At 41.0% G+C, this 15,593-nt stretch overlaps 1 protein-coding gene across 1 annotated transcript in view; it reads right to left on the bottom strand.

The window, feature by feature from the left end:
• The window catches only part of LOC104078376 (exportin-7-like), a gene marked incomplete at both ends in the record, with an annotated part of 28,390 nt that extends 14,596 nt beyond the window's left edge, over nucleotides 1–13,794 (bottom strand). Inside the window, 9 exon segments of the mRNA XM_009579992.1 lie at nucleotides 151–297; nucleotides 538–657; nucleotides 2,068–2,141; nucleotides 2,703–2,868; nucleotides 5,290–5,394; nucleotides 8,694–8,759; nucleotides 10,893–11,059; nucleotides 11,863–11,956; nucleotides 13,642–13,794. Of these exon segments, the coding sequence (XP_009578287.1) occupies nucleotides 151–297; nucleotides 538–657; nucleotides 2,068–2,141; nucleotides 2,703–2,868; nucleotides 5,290–5,394; nucleotides 8,694–8,759; nucleotides 10,893–11,059; nucleotides 11,863–11,956; nucleotides 13,642–13,794 (1,092 nt within the window).
• Nucleotides 13,795–15,593: the final 1,799 nt, after the last annotated feature.

The following is a 15,593-nucleotide window of genomic DNA, read 5'->3' as shown; positions in this document are numbered from 1 at the left end:
CAAGATTCTGTCAGAGTCTGCAGGATTTTTTGGTAAAAATAAAGTACCGCAAATTAAGGGGCAAAGAACAAACAAGAGGGTTATAATTTTGTTTCAAGAGAAGACAAGGGGCATAAACACACATCGAGGGTAAGTAAAACTGTTTTGTACCTGCAGGCTGGTCACGGTGAAGTTGGCAATGAGTCGGATGACCTCAGGGTAGTTCTCCACCTTCACCAGCTCTCCCAGCTGGTAATTGCTTTTCAATCGGGCCAGCAATCGGCAGAACTCATGGTAGTTATTTGGATCTGACAAACTCTGAGAGGAGAAAAAGAGGAGAATAATTGAGAAACAGCACTACTTCGCAACACATGGCAGTCAGCTACAAGAGGCACATATTTATGGCGGAATGGTAGGAAAAGTAAGAGCAGCAAGATGTTGCACCCTTCTTGCCAGCGCCACAAGTGGGACATGTACATTAGAAAATATTTTTGGTGAAGAAACTTGATGCAGAGGAAGCAAAGACACAATTCCACTGATTGCATCTGAAATACTCACCTGTGGGTTTTCCAGTATTCGTTTAACTCCATCAACGAGATGAGATAAAAACTTTGCTCTTTCCGCATTGTTGAAGAGGGATCTGCGTACAGAAGCTATTTGCACTAAGCAGGATAAAACCTAAAAGGGGAAAAGAGAATAAATAGAAAGGGAGGGATTAGAACAGTAAAATGAACAGCATGTTTCCTTTTCGTGACATAACAAATCATGTAAGTCTGATGCTGCTTTGCATGCTACACAACAGCTCCTTCATCTTTGCAATTCTGTGTAGTCTATGTAAAACTGTAGAAACAAATTACAGCAGAGATAAAAACCACATCACCCAAAGGAACATCTCCATCCCGACAGTCAAAGGTGTGTTCCAAACTCTGCTCCCAAAACCGCTGAGATTTCTTCAAATGGAGAACACAGATCGCGTAAGACTGAAAATACACTAGGACTGGCAAGGAAAGCTGGTAAACTTAACAGAGACTTGGAAAAGTATAGCAGAAAATAGAAGACTGGCAAGAAAAAAAATTAAATTGTTCTCAACCCAAATCTCTGAAATTTAAATCAAGAATAAATTCCAAGGGTGCAGCTGCAGTAGTGAGTAACAGGTTGGTGAATAGGGTTTTGAAGAGCAGCAGCAGTCAGTTATGACTAGCATCCTGCAATCCTTATCTGGAGGCAAAGCCCCATTCCCTCTAACCAGTGTAAGGACTACCTGCTCAACTGCTAGGCTTCTCATTCTTGCTGGCTCTTACATTTACTGATCAAAGAGGCAGGACAATTAAAGGTGTAATTGCTTCAGATTTCTATTCAGTAACAACAAAAAAAAAAGTCTCACACTGTTAAAGTCTCTCATGAATATTTGAGGCTCTAAATTCAGAATTAGCAAGTAACCCTTCAACATAATAACACTGCTGAGAGTCTCAGCAGAAAAAGTACTTCTGAAGGACCCTTCCCTCCCTAGCCAAAGGGCATGTTTTCATTGTAGCATTAACTATGAAAAATATTTATCCGATACATAAATGCCTGGCAGGCAATTTTTTTTCAAGAAGTAATCCAACTTTTAGTTCAGTTGTGCTATTGGCCATTTCATCCAACTGGGACATGGCCTAGTTTTAAAGCGTGGAAGGAGAAATTACATTCCTCAGTTGTGCTCCCAGACTTGCTACCTACTCACAGTATGGTTTTAGGATCAACTTAGCAGTACAGTGGAAATAACATAAGCTACATCCCTCAAAAAGGGCTTACTGGAAGAGCGAGCAGGCAGACTCTAAGCTACGCAAGGACAAAGAAGTAGGTTGGACTTCCAGCAAACAAGCTGCTCTTAGGTCAAATCCAAAACCTGCAGATGCATCAAAACTATCATCAGCAGCACCAGCCCAGCCTTCCCTTTGTCGCTATAGCACAAGGCAGTGCCTTTAAAGTAAAGGTAGCTGCCTGAAGTCAGCCTATGGCATTTTAACCCACGGCAAGTCTCCCGGATGAATCCTACAAACGCTTTCTGGTAGCAGAGTCTGTAAGGAAAATAAACACTAAACTTACCAGAGGAGAAAACGAAGGAGGGATGGAATGATAAAGATCAAAAAACAACTGAAGGGTCGAAGAATCCAAGAACGCTGAAACAGAACGGAGCATTTTACTGAGAACACCTCCATTTACTGCTTTCCATAATCTAACACTTATCAGCAATGGCACGTGTACTTGTCACATGAAGTACCATGCTATAAGAAAATTTCCAAAGGATTTTACATTTTTACACAATTGCCTTTCCTAGAAAGAAAGTAAACCCACTGGTACTTGGTACTAAGACAAAATTACAGGAAAATATTTTAAGAACACAATCTGTGAAACTGCCTGCAAAATGACTGGTGAGAACAGCAAGGATGTTGAGAACAGGTGCCGAGTTATCTGTTATTTACATTTTTAAAAAAAAAGAAACAGTTTTCTGTTTCTTGAATTGGCAGGTGTAAGACTGGAAGGGTAGAGGAGTGTTTTTATAGCTCAAGATACCCAACCCAAACTGAACTGCATTTGTAATCACACCAAGGAAAGGCTGGATTTTACATCTGGCATTGTATGCAAAAGTTTATTTGTTAAGTACAGAAAGGGCTTTAGCAAGTCACCCATGCTTTCAGCTGGTATGCTGTAGATCAGCCCTCTTCCTCCAGCAAGATTACCTGATCTCCAACTGGTTGGGATCTGCACAGTGCAAAGATCATCTGAGGACTCGTCTGTTGATGTGCCAATGAAATCAAAGTTCAGGCAATTATGTGTGAGCTTAAGAAGCTGCATGAGCAGACCATGCTGGCTTTCATCATTTAGATTCAGGTTCTTCCCAGAAGCCTATAAAATACACCGGATTAAAAAAAAGTAAAAAGAAAAAAAAAAACTCAAGGTGACAGCTGAGTTTGAGGCAGTAATTCAACTTTTAACAGGATGTGGCAGTCATAAGGATCATATGCCACAAGCACCAACTCAGCTATCACATACTTCTACAGACAGCATGTGTATTTACATGCTTAGTCTTTACACAAGATGGATAAACAGACAGTGCTTTCTTTTCCACTCGGCTTGTACTGCACAGGAGAAAAGCAGCCAGGCTTGCCAGCTTGCAATTATACTGTGAGATTCAGGAGATAAGGAAGTTCTTATTAAGGTTAAACACAAGAATACATTTTCTGCCTGACAAGCACTTAGTAGCAGCGAATCCTGTTGCTCCACCTAACCCTCATATGGAAATGAGTGCATTTACTTTTGTCACACAGATGATCTGTATAAGCCCTGCTCTGGTTACAACGCTCTGCTATGGGCAGGGAAAACATGGATGCTCTCAAGTAACACAAAGAACTCGACAGACACGAAATGCTAGGTCGTTTCACTGCAGTTTAAGTGTAGCACCCAGGTCTGTACTCACGCCAGCCTGTCTATCCTTTGTATTACTGCTCTGTACTTAGAACAAAACTAACTTCTTCCAGCTTAAATCTACTGCAAATAACACATTGCACACTGTGCCGACGCGCTGCCAAGACCAGTGCCAGTCGTCGCTGGAATGTCTTCCTCACTCTCTCCACTGTATCACAAAGACTTACTCTTCTGGGGCTGTCTAAATGCACTCTGTTTTACAGACATGGATACAGACGTGATCATTGGTTTCTCACAGTCCAATCCTCCCTACTCAAAAGGATCACCTTAGAAACTTCTGCTTTATATACAGAAGCTTGAGACAGCTACTATTAGACAAAAAAAGTTGGGTAGTAGGTGTTTCATCACAGGAAAACATGGACGTTACAGGAGACAACAGAAAACATTCCAACCTGTCTTAAACCACAGCATCCCAAGAAACAAAAGCAAGATGATTTAAGAGTTTCGGTGGAAAACTAGAGGCTTCCTCCTGAGACAAGCCATGTTTTTCTAGTCTCTAAGTCCCCATGGTCATGCTGCAACAGTAGTGTGGGCAATAGCTCAGCCAGAGCTACACGTACAGGACAACAGTAAGAGTGCAGTTCTGGGGACACCAGGTTAACAAGGTCTGGTTTATGCCTCCTGGCTAAGTACAAGCACTTGCTGAATTTTCTCCAACAAGTCTGGGCAGTTACAAGGACCCTGTCTTACTGCACCTCCCCAGGCGCTTCTTTTCATAAAACTAGAGGAATCCTTATATTCCTGAGACCTCTAATTGACCATCAAATGCACCTGAAATAAGCCAATGAACTCAAAAGTTCCCAGAGCTGTTATGGTTCAGGAGGATGGGTGCATGGGAAAGGATGACTAGCATAATCGTACAAGCCTTGCTTCCTTTAGAAACCAGGAGGAGAAAAAAGATTGAATTACACCCACGTACCCACCTTTATTACTGACAGAACCAGAGCTGCTCATTTTGAAATATCTTTAAAATAAAATTTCCTTTTCACTCTTTGTGCTATTTGTCAACTTTGACACTTCACTCAGCTGGAAGGATAAAAGTTAAGCTAATCAAATCTGTGCTACTGCCACTGAGTTTATTGGGGTAGACTTTCTCATAAAGGGCTATTCTTGAAGGCACCATTAGAACTCCAGATTAGCTTTTTAGAAAAGAAACCTGATGCAGAATCAAGAATTTTCTTCAGATGATCTACCTGCTTACAAAATACACATGTGCTACTTCAGCTGAAAGAAAAAGTGCTTTTTTTGGGGTAAAACCCAACCCTACTAGCAGAGCATTGCTGCCTTGTCCCAAGATAAGTATTTTTAAAGCAAGCTAACTCATGTGTGATAATTAGCACAAAATAAAAACCCGGGGAACAAAACACAGTCTAATATTTATCATGTGTTAAAATATCAAGGACAATCTTTAGTCTCAATCTACTAACCATATCTTCACTAGCATTTTTTCTCTCGCCATGTGGGTTTTAAACTGAGGTTAAAAAGACAAGGACTTATTTTGCAGGAAACTTCTCTGCTAGTACGGTAAATCAGAGATATTTAAAATGTAAAACAAACATCTCATCTCTTTCCTGATGCTTTAAGACAGGAAAATTTAACCCAAGCCTCATGATCCAGGTACATACGTTCAATCAAAATTGTTGAAGAGAGTTACATTTCTGTATTTGTGTCACATTCATTTTTTCCCCCTTAATACAAACCTAAGTCAAAGCTTTCCTGAAAAACAAGTCCAGAATATGGCTTTTAGAACAACGGCACTTGTTCCAGGAGAGTTACATCAGAGGGAACTTCAGCCCAAAACATACAGCCCCCAAGAGAGATGACAAACGACGGTTTCCTTACCTGTTTCAGTAAATTGCATGACAGTGTGAAAATATCAAATAAGGATGAATCTCGGAAGGAAGAGGCTATTTTCCTGTGCTTGGTCAGTGGATGAGTAGTATCCGCCTGAGCAGAGAGAAAACCAGCGCTTAGAATTGATGGGCAGAGGTGGAACAAGACCAGCAGAACCCATAGGAACCCTGTAAAGCACCGGGACATCAAGGTTTCCCTCCCCAGAGCAATGTCACACTGGCTGGCTAAACCAGGGGGATGCACTGCCACTGCGGTACGTGCTGCTACTGCAAAACAGTGGTTCTTCCACGGATAAAATCATATTGCTGGCTGATGACAGGACTTTCCACCTACAATACAATGCAGTTTCACTGTACCCCTGCCAGAAAGCAGGATTGGGTTTACCGTCAAGTTCGTTTAAATCTCTTCCAAAGCAGGATCAACAGCAGTATTTTCAACAGCACTTAAGTCATTTTAGAAACCTGAACGCTGTTTTCTAAAGTGCTCCAAACTCCTAAGAGTTAAATCCTACCTGAAGCAGCTGGGCAGACACATGGTCAACTACTAGCAATTATAATTCCCCTCCTGAACCTGCACAGATGAGAAGAAAACTAGAAGGAGAGTTAACCAGTGACAGCCAGTTCGGACTATTGCTGTATCTACTTTAAACTCCAGTTCTGGAGCTCTCACAGTACCAGAATAAAAAGCTGACATATGATCTGAGGCAAATACACACATATTGCTTTATACTGGATAACAAAGTCTCCAATTGATTCAACCAATGCATTCTAGCATGGGCCAGCACAGGTGAACGGCAGCATGGGTTATGTCCCTTTGTAGAGTGCTTTCTAGGAAGGGGAGAAAAGTGAAGTGATACTTCACATCTTTGCCATTGATTTGAACACAGGCTGGCAAAATTCCACTTGCCCAGGATAAGTTATTTGATGGGCAGTTGGTTATCACAGTGCATCTGGGATGGAGCCTTACTGCAGCCCCGTGTAGAGGCACGCAACTTGAATCTCCATTTTCTTTATGCTTTTATTACTATACCTCTGTTAACCTTAAATATGTACACATTTCATCCAGAATTGTAGGAACCAGTACAGCTCTAACCACTGCAGACCTCACTTTAATGTACTAACCTTCACAACGACCTCATGGAGGACGCAAACACTCTTGTCTCTTATATTACAGGTGAGAAAAAGAAGCCCTGCATCACCCAATAGTTGGTGGCAGATGAGAACTGGACCTAAATTTGTCAGGTGCTCTAACGACTGAATTATCGTTCCTCAGCTCATGCCATTAGATTGCAGGGTCTTTAAGAAAGTGAGCGTTATTTATTCTCTGCATGGTTATTACAAATCTCACGTATTTCTGGACTTGTAGCAAATGAGCATTTCCTTTTTCTTCACTATGAGGTCACGTGGCTGAAATCAGTGAACTTCTACAATACAGTGACACCGAGTACCTCCGGGCGAGTCTGTGCAGTACTTACAGGATGAAAACTGATACTTCAAAACAGTTACTAGCACTTTATTTTATTTGTACTGTGAGCTTTCGGAACAAAAGCTTTAGTAAACAGAGCTCTATAAAATTCAGCTCTCACGCAGTGTAGTTGGAAGTTTAGTTATCAAAAAAAGCCTGAGGAGAAGCCCCACAAGGGTTGTTTTGGGCGAGTTTTTTTTGCTATCTATACGTACACGACCTCACTCTGATGAGTGGGCACGTTGGCAGATTTATTATTTTGCAAGTAATAGCAGTTTTAGACTTTACAAGATGAGTCACCGAATCCAGCCCTGTGCAACTGCTGGCACAAAGCACATCTAGGAATGTGTAGTAAACTGTGGCAGATTTAATATCCAAGGTATCAGGAAGAGATTTTTGATCAGAGTCTTTAATTTCGTTGCTTATTTTAGTATCAACCTGTAGAGACTCTAGAACTGGGATAGGTGACAGTTTCTGACCATTCTCCTGCAAGCAGAAGCTGTAGCCCTGCACAAAGATGCTGGCAGACACATACTAATTGATAGAGGTAAACAGACTTGCTTTCATCCTTGATGCAAGGAAGTGAAGGACCGGCTCTCTCCGGAGATGGAGTTAGGATTGTTCAAGTCTGGGCAAGGAAATGATAACAGTAACAAGACACGGCTTAAGAGTTAGGAGGAGAGCTATGGGTTAGGATTTACTGATCAGGCCAGGCTTGAAGAATGAAAGTGAATTTGGGGTCTGAAATGGATGCAGAAGCCATTCAGATTACAGTGCAGGGCTTGGGAACTTCATCAGAAGAAATCGGTGCTTTGCTCTGGCCCGGACAAAACCTCCTCCATTTCCAGTTCTGAAAACAATTTGTAATCATCCTTCAAATCCCACTCAAGGATCTCTCCGTTCCAATGCCTGGATTAGTCAATATACCAGCAAAAATGAAAGGTTAGTTTCCTTAGTGAGATATTAAAATAAAAAAAACTTAGTTAAAAAAAACCTGGTCCTCTTAGCAAAATTAGAGACATTTATACACGTAGCAACCCTCATGCTGTCTTAGGACAGTGGTAGCCATCAACGGTGCTACAACAAAGTCTGCCTGACTGATTAGGAAAATGATGTAAGCTTAGATAGCACCAAGTAAAGCCGCTTGTTCCAGCTTTCAACATAAATAGGGAGAGGCAGCATTACGTTAGAGGGCCCTACAAACCACCGACCTAACTAACCTGGAAAGACTTGCTGCAGCTAGCATGACTGGGTGCCATGCCAGAGCACCTCGGACCCGGCATGCCCAGTCCTCCTTCTGCCAGTCACCCAGGGCCGGGGCTGTGTAAGGGACTCGGCACTCAGCCCCAATAAACTGGCAGAATTTGAGAGCTACCTGCTGCGAACGCTATGAAATTTAGTACTGAATGAAAAGGACGCTTTAAAAATCTGCACAATGTGACAAACCCTCTTTGCTTCATCTCCCTGGTCAATACGGAGGAGGGCACGCTCCATTCACTTCTTGGCATAAGAATGCTTTAAACTGAAACAATGCACGGGGACCGACAACAGAAGGTGCTAGGGATGTCCTCAAGCTCGGGGCTTTGTCCTTACTAGGTCGGCTTGGCTAGTTGCTTAGCATTGCTCTTTCCTTTTTCATCTCAGAAGATTACATCAAAATATGAGAGAAGATGGAAGATGCCAGTGAAACAAAACAATTCCTCAGGACAGGAGGTTTCAGCATCTTACCACAACAGTAAGTGACTGCGTAAAAACGACGACAACAAAAAACGAAACAAAAAACCAAAACACCCACCACACAACACCCTCTCCCCACCAAAAAAACCCAAACAAAAACCCCCAAACAATGCACAGACACACAGCAGGACACAACAATATGAATGAGAAAATTGGACACTTACTTCACTGAGGAAGGCTGTAGCACTTACTTGATTAATTTCATTAGTTAGTTGGGACAGGATTGTCACTCCTATGATGCAGTGCTCTACACTATCCTAAGGAAGGAAAAGGGGACAGGGAAAGCAGTTAGCAGTACCAGGATATTTTCATTAAGCTTCATTGTCAAAGACCTTTCTGCTTGGAAGATTTCTAGACATGTTTGTCTAGAAATGCTTTATCTTTGTAATACTGTGACTGGAAGAATACTGGAAAAAAACCAATACTAAGCAGAGAATTTAAAATGTGCTTTTAAAATACTTAATGTTGTTAACAATGTAAAGAGTTCTAAAGAGTTCGGTAACATGACCTAATAAAAATAGGCTCCTGTTATTTAATAGTTTAATAAAAATTTTTGTGTTATGTCCTAACTCTGAAAAGACTTATTTAGATTTAAATCAGTTTGTTTAATTTTAACAGAGGCTATGGTAAAATGTGTGGAAATTTCTGCAACATTAGGATGAGTATTAAAGTTGCCAGATGAAAACTCTGGGAAATAAACTTTCCCACCTCCCCCTCTTTTTAAACTACAGACCTTGAACAACATGAACAGCAGCTGACCAAGTTTCTCCACACACCCGCCCCACGACCCTCCTGCCAAGAAGGACAGCCCATCTCCCAGTGAAGGGAGTCCATTCTTCACAGCCTGTTCAGCCTCTGGCTGCACTTGAGACTGCCAACAAGGGGCCAATTGTGAAATAAGTCTGTTACAGATACCTCTTCACTAGAAACGGTAATCCATTTATCAAATGATTTAAGAGAAACAACCTGTATTGTTCCTTTGCCCCAGTTTCTGTTCTGTAACTAATAAATGATGTTTCCTTTCCTAGCTCCACCTTGCTTTGCACCTTCTGCACAAATTGCCCTGATCTCCAGCTCATCCACTCATCCACAATAGAGTAATCCAAGCATATTTAGGCTTGGGACCTTGGCCACCTCTTTACTGGAGCCATCTCTTGATGACAGTCTCAGTATTTACACGATAATATCTAGACAGAAGCCACTGGAAAACCTTGCTGAACCACGTCTTTAAAAAAGTGCAGCCTCCTATACACTTTAGCAGCCAGAACAGGTAACTTGAGCAAATGGGAACAGACCATCTCAAACTGAACACAGCAAGTAGATATTCACACCATTTAATTAGGTTCCTGATTAAAAAGCACACATTCCCTGTGTCATGAGCAGGGAGAGCGAGGAATATAGCTCTGATAATTTCAGCTAAGAGCACCTGCGAATTATTTGGGACATAGTTACCAGCCAGAAAGGAATATGATCTTTAAATTACTTAACACCTTCTAGATCCTACTTCACTGCAGACATCTGTAAATGCCTAAAATAATAGTAGTTAGCCTATTTTCTGAATGCCCATACTCTACCACTCCAGAATTAAAGCCTTGCACACATTACATCTCCTTTTCCACACTGGGAAGAATTTCTGGTCATTTTGAGCTCTTCTACCGTCTTTCTCCAACTTTTGATTTTGGGACAAATTTCAGAGCAAATAAATCAGTATTCATAGTGTTACAGGATTTACTGATCTCTCTGGGAAGTTTCAGTTTGGAGACAGCTATTGATAAAACTGCAACCTTCTACCTACAGAGCCTTTTGGGTTGGGAATGAAACCCTATACTGTGGTGACAGCATGTACATTTAAGAAACAACAGTCAGGACTTCTAAAGAAAATTAACAATAACGTTTGTGTAACATGCTAGTTTTAAGCTATATTTTGTTATGATAACTCAGCTAAATATCAAACCTAACTTCCATGGATATATCACCCTTGCAGTGAATGAAAGCAAGTCAAGCATGGCACATGTTTCCCTCGTAGACAATAATCCCACATGTTTACCATTCTGCACTAATCAGCACCATGATTATTTAAGCTCTCAGAATTATTTAAGCTTGAGAGCTAGAAAGAAGAATTGTGCAACTGGAACACTAAAAGATACATCTTACCATTGAATACTAGTGGTGGCAGTTTCCAGAAATAAATCTCTGCCCCACCAAACGTTAAATTATAAAAACTGACCTGTCCTGCCAGTTGTCAGCTGCTAGCCTTGGTAGTCACTATTTAATCAACAAATGCACAGATGAAAGGCTGGACAGAGGATACTAAGGTGCAAACCAATAACTGAAAATGCATGGACTTTCAAATCCCACAAGGTGTGTATTCATCTCACAAAAAGTCTGACCTGTAAAAACCTTGTGACATCTGTGATCACGTTCCTGAAGACATATTCATCCTTCTGACAGTCAAACCAGCCCAACTTTGTGATCCTGGCATATAACTGGATTAGTGCTTGTGTGACAAATGTTGCCAACTTTGGCCTAGTGGCAAGGTAGTTGAGCACATAGTTCCCTGAAATACAGAGAAGAGGTGTATCTGTAGACAAAAACTCGGCAGATGGAACTGAGATGGTAACACTGATAGGAAAAAATCTTTTTGAAAGCTGTTTAAAAAAAAAAAAATCAGCACAGTAGTGGGTTAGATACAAATGTTGGCCTTTTACTTGTGCCTTTGACATACTAAAGCTGTGCAACAGATCTGGAAAGTGCTTAGAGACAGGTGAGAGTTCCTCCCCACAAGCCTAACTTGTTTTGTGTTATCAGATTAAGTCCAATCTTCTGTAAGCACATGTAAATAGCAAGAAAAGCTGAAAATATTTCAAGACCTTTCTTCAGGGATGATCATCTACCACATCATTTGTAAAAGAAGGAAAGCAGACCGTATGGTATCAGCCCTTCTCCAGGAAAGAGCACTGTGACAGACAGACTGCTCCCTTAGGAAATACCCTAAATGGTATTTCAGAGACCCATAAAGGATTTTCAGTTTTGAAAGCATGTCCTCAGAAGAGGCAAGCACCATGCATATTTTATACTCCAAAAGAAATTTATCAAATGCAACTGGTTTATTCACAAGACCACAGAGCTGTCACTCCTTTCCATCTGGAAAAATTCTGTATATTTAGCCTGGAACTCTGTTAGCTAATGATAAGTGAAGATGCCATCTAAGAGAAATGTTTCTTTGCCTTTTGGGCATCCTATACCTTAGGATGCCCAAACTGTAAAGCACAGTAGCTTGCAGAAAACTTCCCATAGATGAAAGTCCATATGACAAACATTCACATTATTTTGGCTAGAAAAATTAAGTACTGTACTTACGAATATCTATCCGTTGTTCCAATGGTAAAGGGTTGTTTGTGCGTGACACGAGTTTTGTAAGGCATGTAGCTGCCAGTAACTGGGAGTAGGATGACTGTAAAGAAAAAAAAAAAACCAACAAAACACAAACAGACGTTTACCACACACTTCAGAAGATCAAGCAGCAATGCCGGACTTTAAGCTAATTGCTCTCTGGAAGTTTGAGTTTGAAGCATTAATTTAATTGGTAAATCCAAATACTCTACATAGCATTTATTCTATGTTTTTATAGACACTAACGTAAACCAAACACTTGAAGAAAGTGTTTAAGAAAAAAAGGAAAAGGTTTTAAAGAGTGGAAGACAGTAAAACTGCAAACATAGTCAAACTGCATGAAGTTACCTTAAATGCCATGCCTGAAAAAGACAATTAGCCCTTTGAGCTGTAGGAGTACATTACTCTACATTAAGAAGCGCTTACAACTTCCACTTGATTACTAAATACAGGTTAAAATTTATTTCTTACAGAACAGCACACAGATCACTGATCTGTAATCTAATTCAGGGACACAAATGATGGCATTCAACCACCTAAAACCCCTGGCTGCACCCGATTCCATAAATTACAGCCAGGGAAATGACAAGCATTTTGCATGCTAATTTCTGTAATATATGGTACTGTAGAAAGCTTAGTATCCGAGAGGCAGGATACCTATTTATTCCGACATTCCCAAGGACAGTCAGGTATAAAGTGAGTCAGACCCAGACTGAACAAAAAGCCCGACAATTCTCTGGCAAGGGTGAGAGGCAATGGATCACACGCAGAGAATGAAACTGGGCTTTAGGAACTTTCCTTAAAAAAAAAAAATATTATTTGTCCTCAGGTAAACCAGTTACTAGTTCCCATCAGAAGAGCTTCAAATCAGTTTGTTTTGAATTCACTGGACTTCAAATTTAACAAAAAGTTAAATAATTCGCTTTATGTAAGTTTGCTATGCCTGTTAAGCATCACTCTTCTCCCCCTCCCTTCACCACCTCCTCTCCTCCTCCTCCTGGAGGACTTACTCTTTTCAACAGGCTGTTTAATGTTTCCTATTTTTGTGAACAAGTCTCCAATCTGATAGATATGAAAGCTGTATACACATTCTGCAAAAAGTCAAATCTTGCAAGATCATGTGGCAAAACCATTTAAAATGTTATTTGTGCTGATACAAAGTAAAAACCAAATGGCCACTTAAAAAGAAGAAAGCTAAAAATGTCAGGCAGGATTTACTGCTGGCATATTTTACATCCTTTCTGTAACACTAATTCTAAAGCACATGATCTAATTTTCCCTGTTTTAAACTGCTGGATTATTAAGACAACACTATAGCAGGGGCAATTTTCCAAGGAAACATTCCAGAAGAAACACTGCTGGTTTTATCCCCTATGAACCTCTGTGCACACACCATTTTCTCCCCAAAGCCTATAGAGAAGGCAGTGGTTCCCACAGCCTATGAAATACCACTGCCATAACAATGTTTCCAACTTAAAGCTTGACATGTCTGGGTGGTAGCCTGCAAAGAATGCAGCAAGGCCCACAAGACATTAGAATTGACAACCGTTTGTAGTAACCACTGCAGCAGCATAATTAGCCATCAGAGCCGATGCTTTTTTTGGCATAGGCTGCCCAAAAATTGAGATACATGAGAGCATACTGGGTATGCAATATAAACACTGCATACCAGACCTTGGGGCTATTTCCCTTTTCAATGCCCAAAATACCAAGATACGTTTTGGACAATTATATTGTTTTACATACACTCCCTCTTTCTAGAAGAAGCTGGCACTTGCTCAGGCAGTCTGGACTGTTGGTGAACTCAACCAAGGCTTTCTCTGCCTGGAGCCGTGTCGCAGTGTCTGTGGTCTCATACAGCTGCTTGCACAGGTTCTCTAGCTGGGCTAGGCTCTGGAATACAGGAAAACAAATCAGTTAGAAACAAGAGGTTTTAAATTTAGTTATGCAGCAGTTTAACCCGGATTGTATGTACGTATACATACACACATATGTAACCTTACTGTTTGCGCAAAGGAAGGAAAACGCTCAACTCAGTTTGTTCTTCCATCAACTAAATGCATTTAACCTATTAAATTACCTATTAAATACAGAAATTTCACAGCTACCTCTCACACCTGACAAAGTACCATTTGCCTCCCCAATTTTACCTTTTTTACCTGAACTCGGGCACCCACTCCCAGGGTCAGCGCTCACCTAGCCTGAACGCACCGCACTGTGCGGCTGAGGAGACCTGGAAAATCTCTTACAGCCTGTGCTGTAATGGTGACAATCCTAACCTGCCCATTTTAAATAGCGAAAAACATTCTCACATCTAGTTTTTACGTTATACAGTGTCAAATGGCCCACAAACTTGGTTTATATTCCCTTTGCAGGGCACCATAACAGACTTCAGCATCCCAGGATGCTGGACGGATCTCATGTTAAATCTTCTACACTACACATGCCAAAAATACCTAAAGCAGAACAGAGCAAATGAAGAATGGGATGGATGCCTTTGAGCGGCGTCTCTGTGAACGCATTCGAAGGGAAATAAAACTATGAGGCAGATTCTGTGTGCTCAAACAACTGGAAAATATTTGCCATAAACTGTGATCCAGGCAGATGGTTTCCCCCAGTGAAATCTTAGGTGTCCTAGTTAAAAAGTGGCTTCACAGATGGATACAAATATTCCCTCAGGTTCTTACTGCTAGATTAATAAGCAGGTATTTTCAACTGCTTTAGGGCTACATTCTAGGTTTCCAGGCGTAAATCATTACAAGCATACCATAACTCTTGTGCTTTTGTGCATTTGTAAAAAGAAGGATAGCATCAGTCGCCTAATTTATTTTTGGAGGAGAGACTGTTATGCAAAAGCCGAGTTACCGACAGGGTCAGCCGACGGACTCACGCACCACATCAGCGCACAGCTGAACGCTTTCTCATACACAAGCACAGCAATTCCACGCCAAGAGCACACAGAAGTTTTTGATGCTCTGTTGCTGAGATGATCATCAGATGAGACAGTGTCAGAAGAAACACAGAGAGGGACCCTCTGCAAAAATTCTCTTCCCTTGTACCGTATTCCAGAGCTCTGTGATTTTTTTTTTTTTAAAAAAAACGACCTCATGGAAAATATTGCCCTGCCAGCTTCACCACGTTAGAGAAATTAGAGAACTTTGCCAAGTGCCAGACAGCAGTTCAACATAAAGTTTTGGTTTTGAGAAAGCCAAAACCCAAAGACTTAAGCTCTACACAGAAAATCCTCAAAAACCTAAGATGAATATAAACCATTATTAACCATAAACTATTATAAACCATATTAGCTACAGTTAAGCATTTGTCAGTACCTGTCATTTCTCATCACAAATCCACTTTCAGTTATCTAAAATCAGTTGGCAAAGTCTACATACAGGAAGGTGCCTGTTCATGTGTACCATCATTTTGCCCAAGGACAAAATACCATTTCCTCCAAATCTCAAAAATCCTTGCACCATTTATCAATTTGAAAAGCTACCATGACCATTCGGTCCACGTGTGTACGGTGGACCGAAGCCTTGGGAAGCGGCTCAGCCCTGCTCCACCACCCTGGCAGGACAGCGATGAATTGCAGCCCATGGTCCCACAGTGAACTGAAGAATACTGATCCAGAGAGCGTAGTTTACAATTCTGGAAAAAAAGTATCTATTTTTAAGAGTTTTACGCCACCCTGCATTAAT

Source organism: Fulmarus glacialis, unplaced genomic scaffold (genome assembly GCF_000690835.1).
Source record: "Fulmarus glacialis isolate BGI_N327 unplaced genomic scaffold, ASM69083v1 scaffold43076, whole genome shotgun sequence".
Lineage (NCBI taxonomy): Eukaryota > Metazoa > Chordata > Aves > Procellariiformes > Procellariidae > Fulmarus > Fulmarus glacialis.
This window is presented reverse-complemented; position numbering and strand designations above follow the sequence as displayed.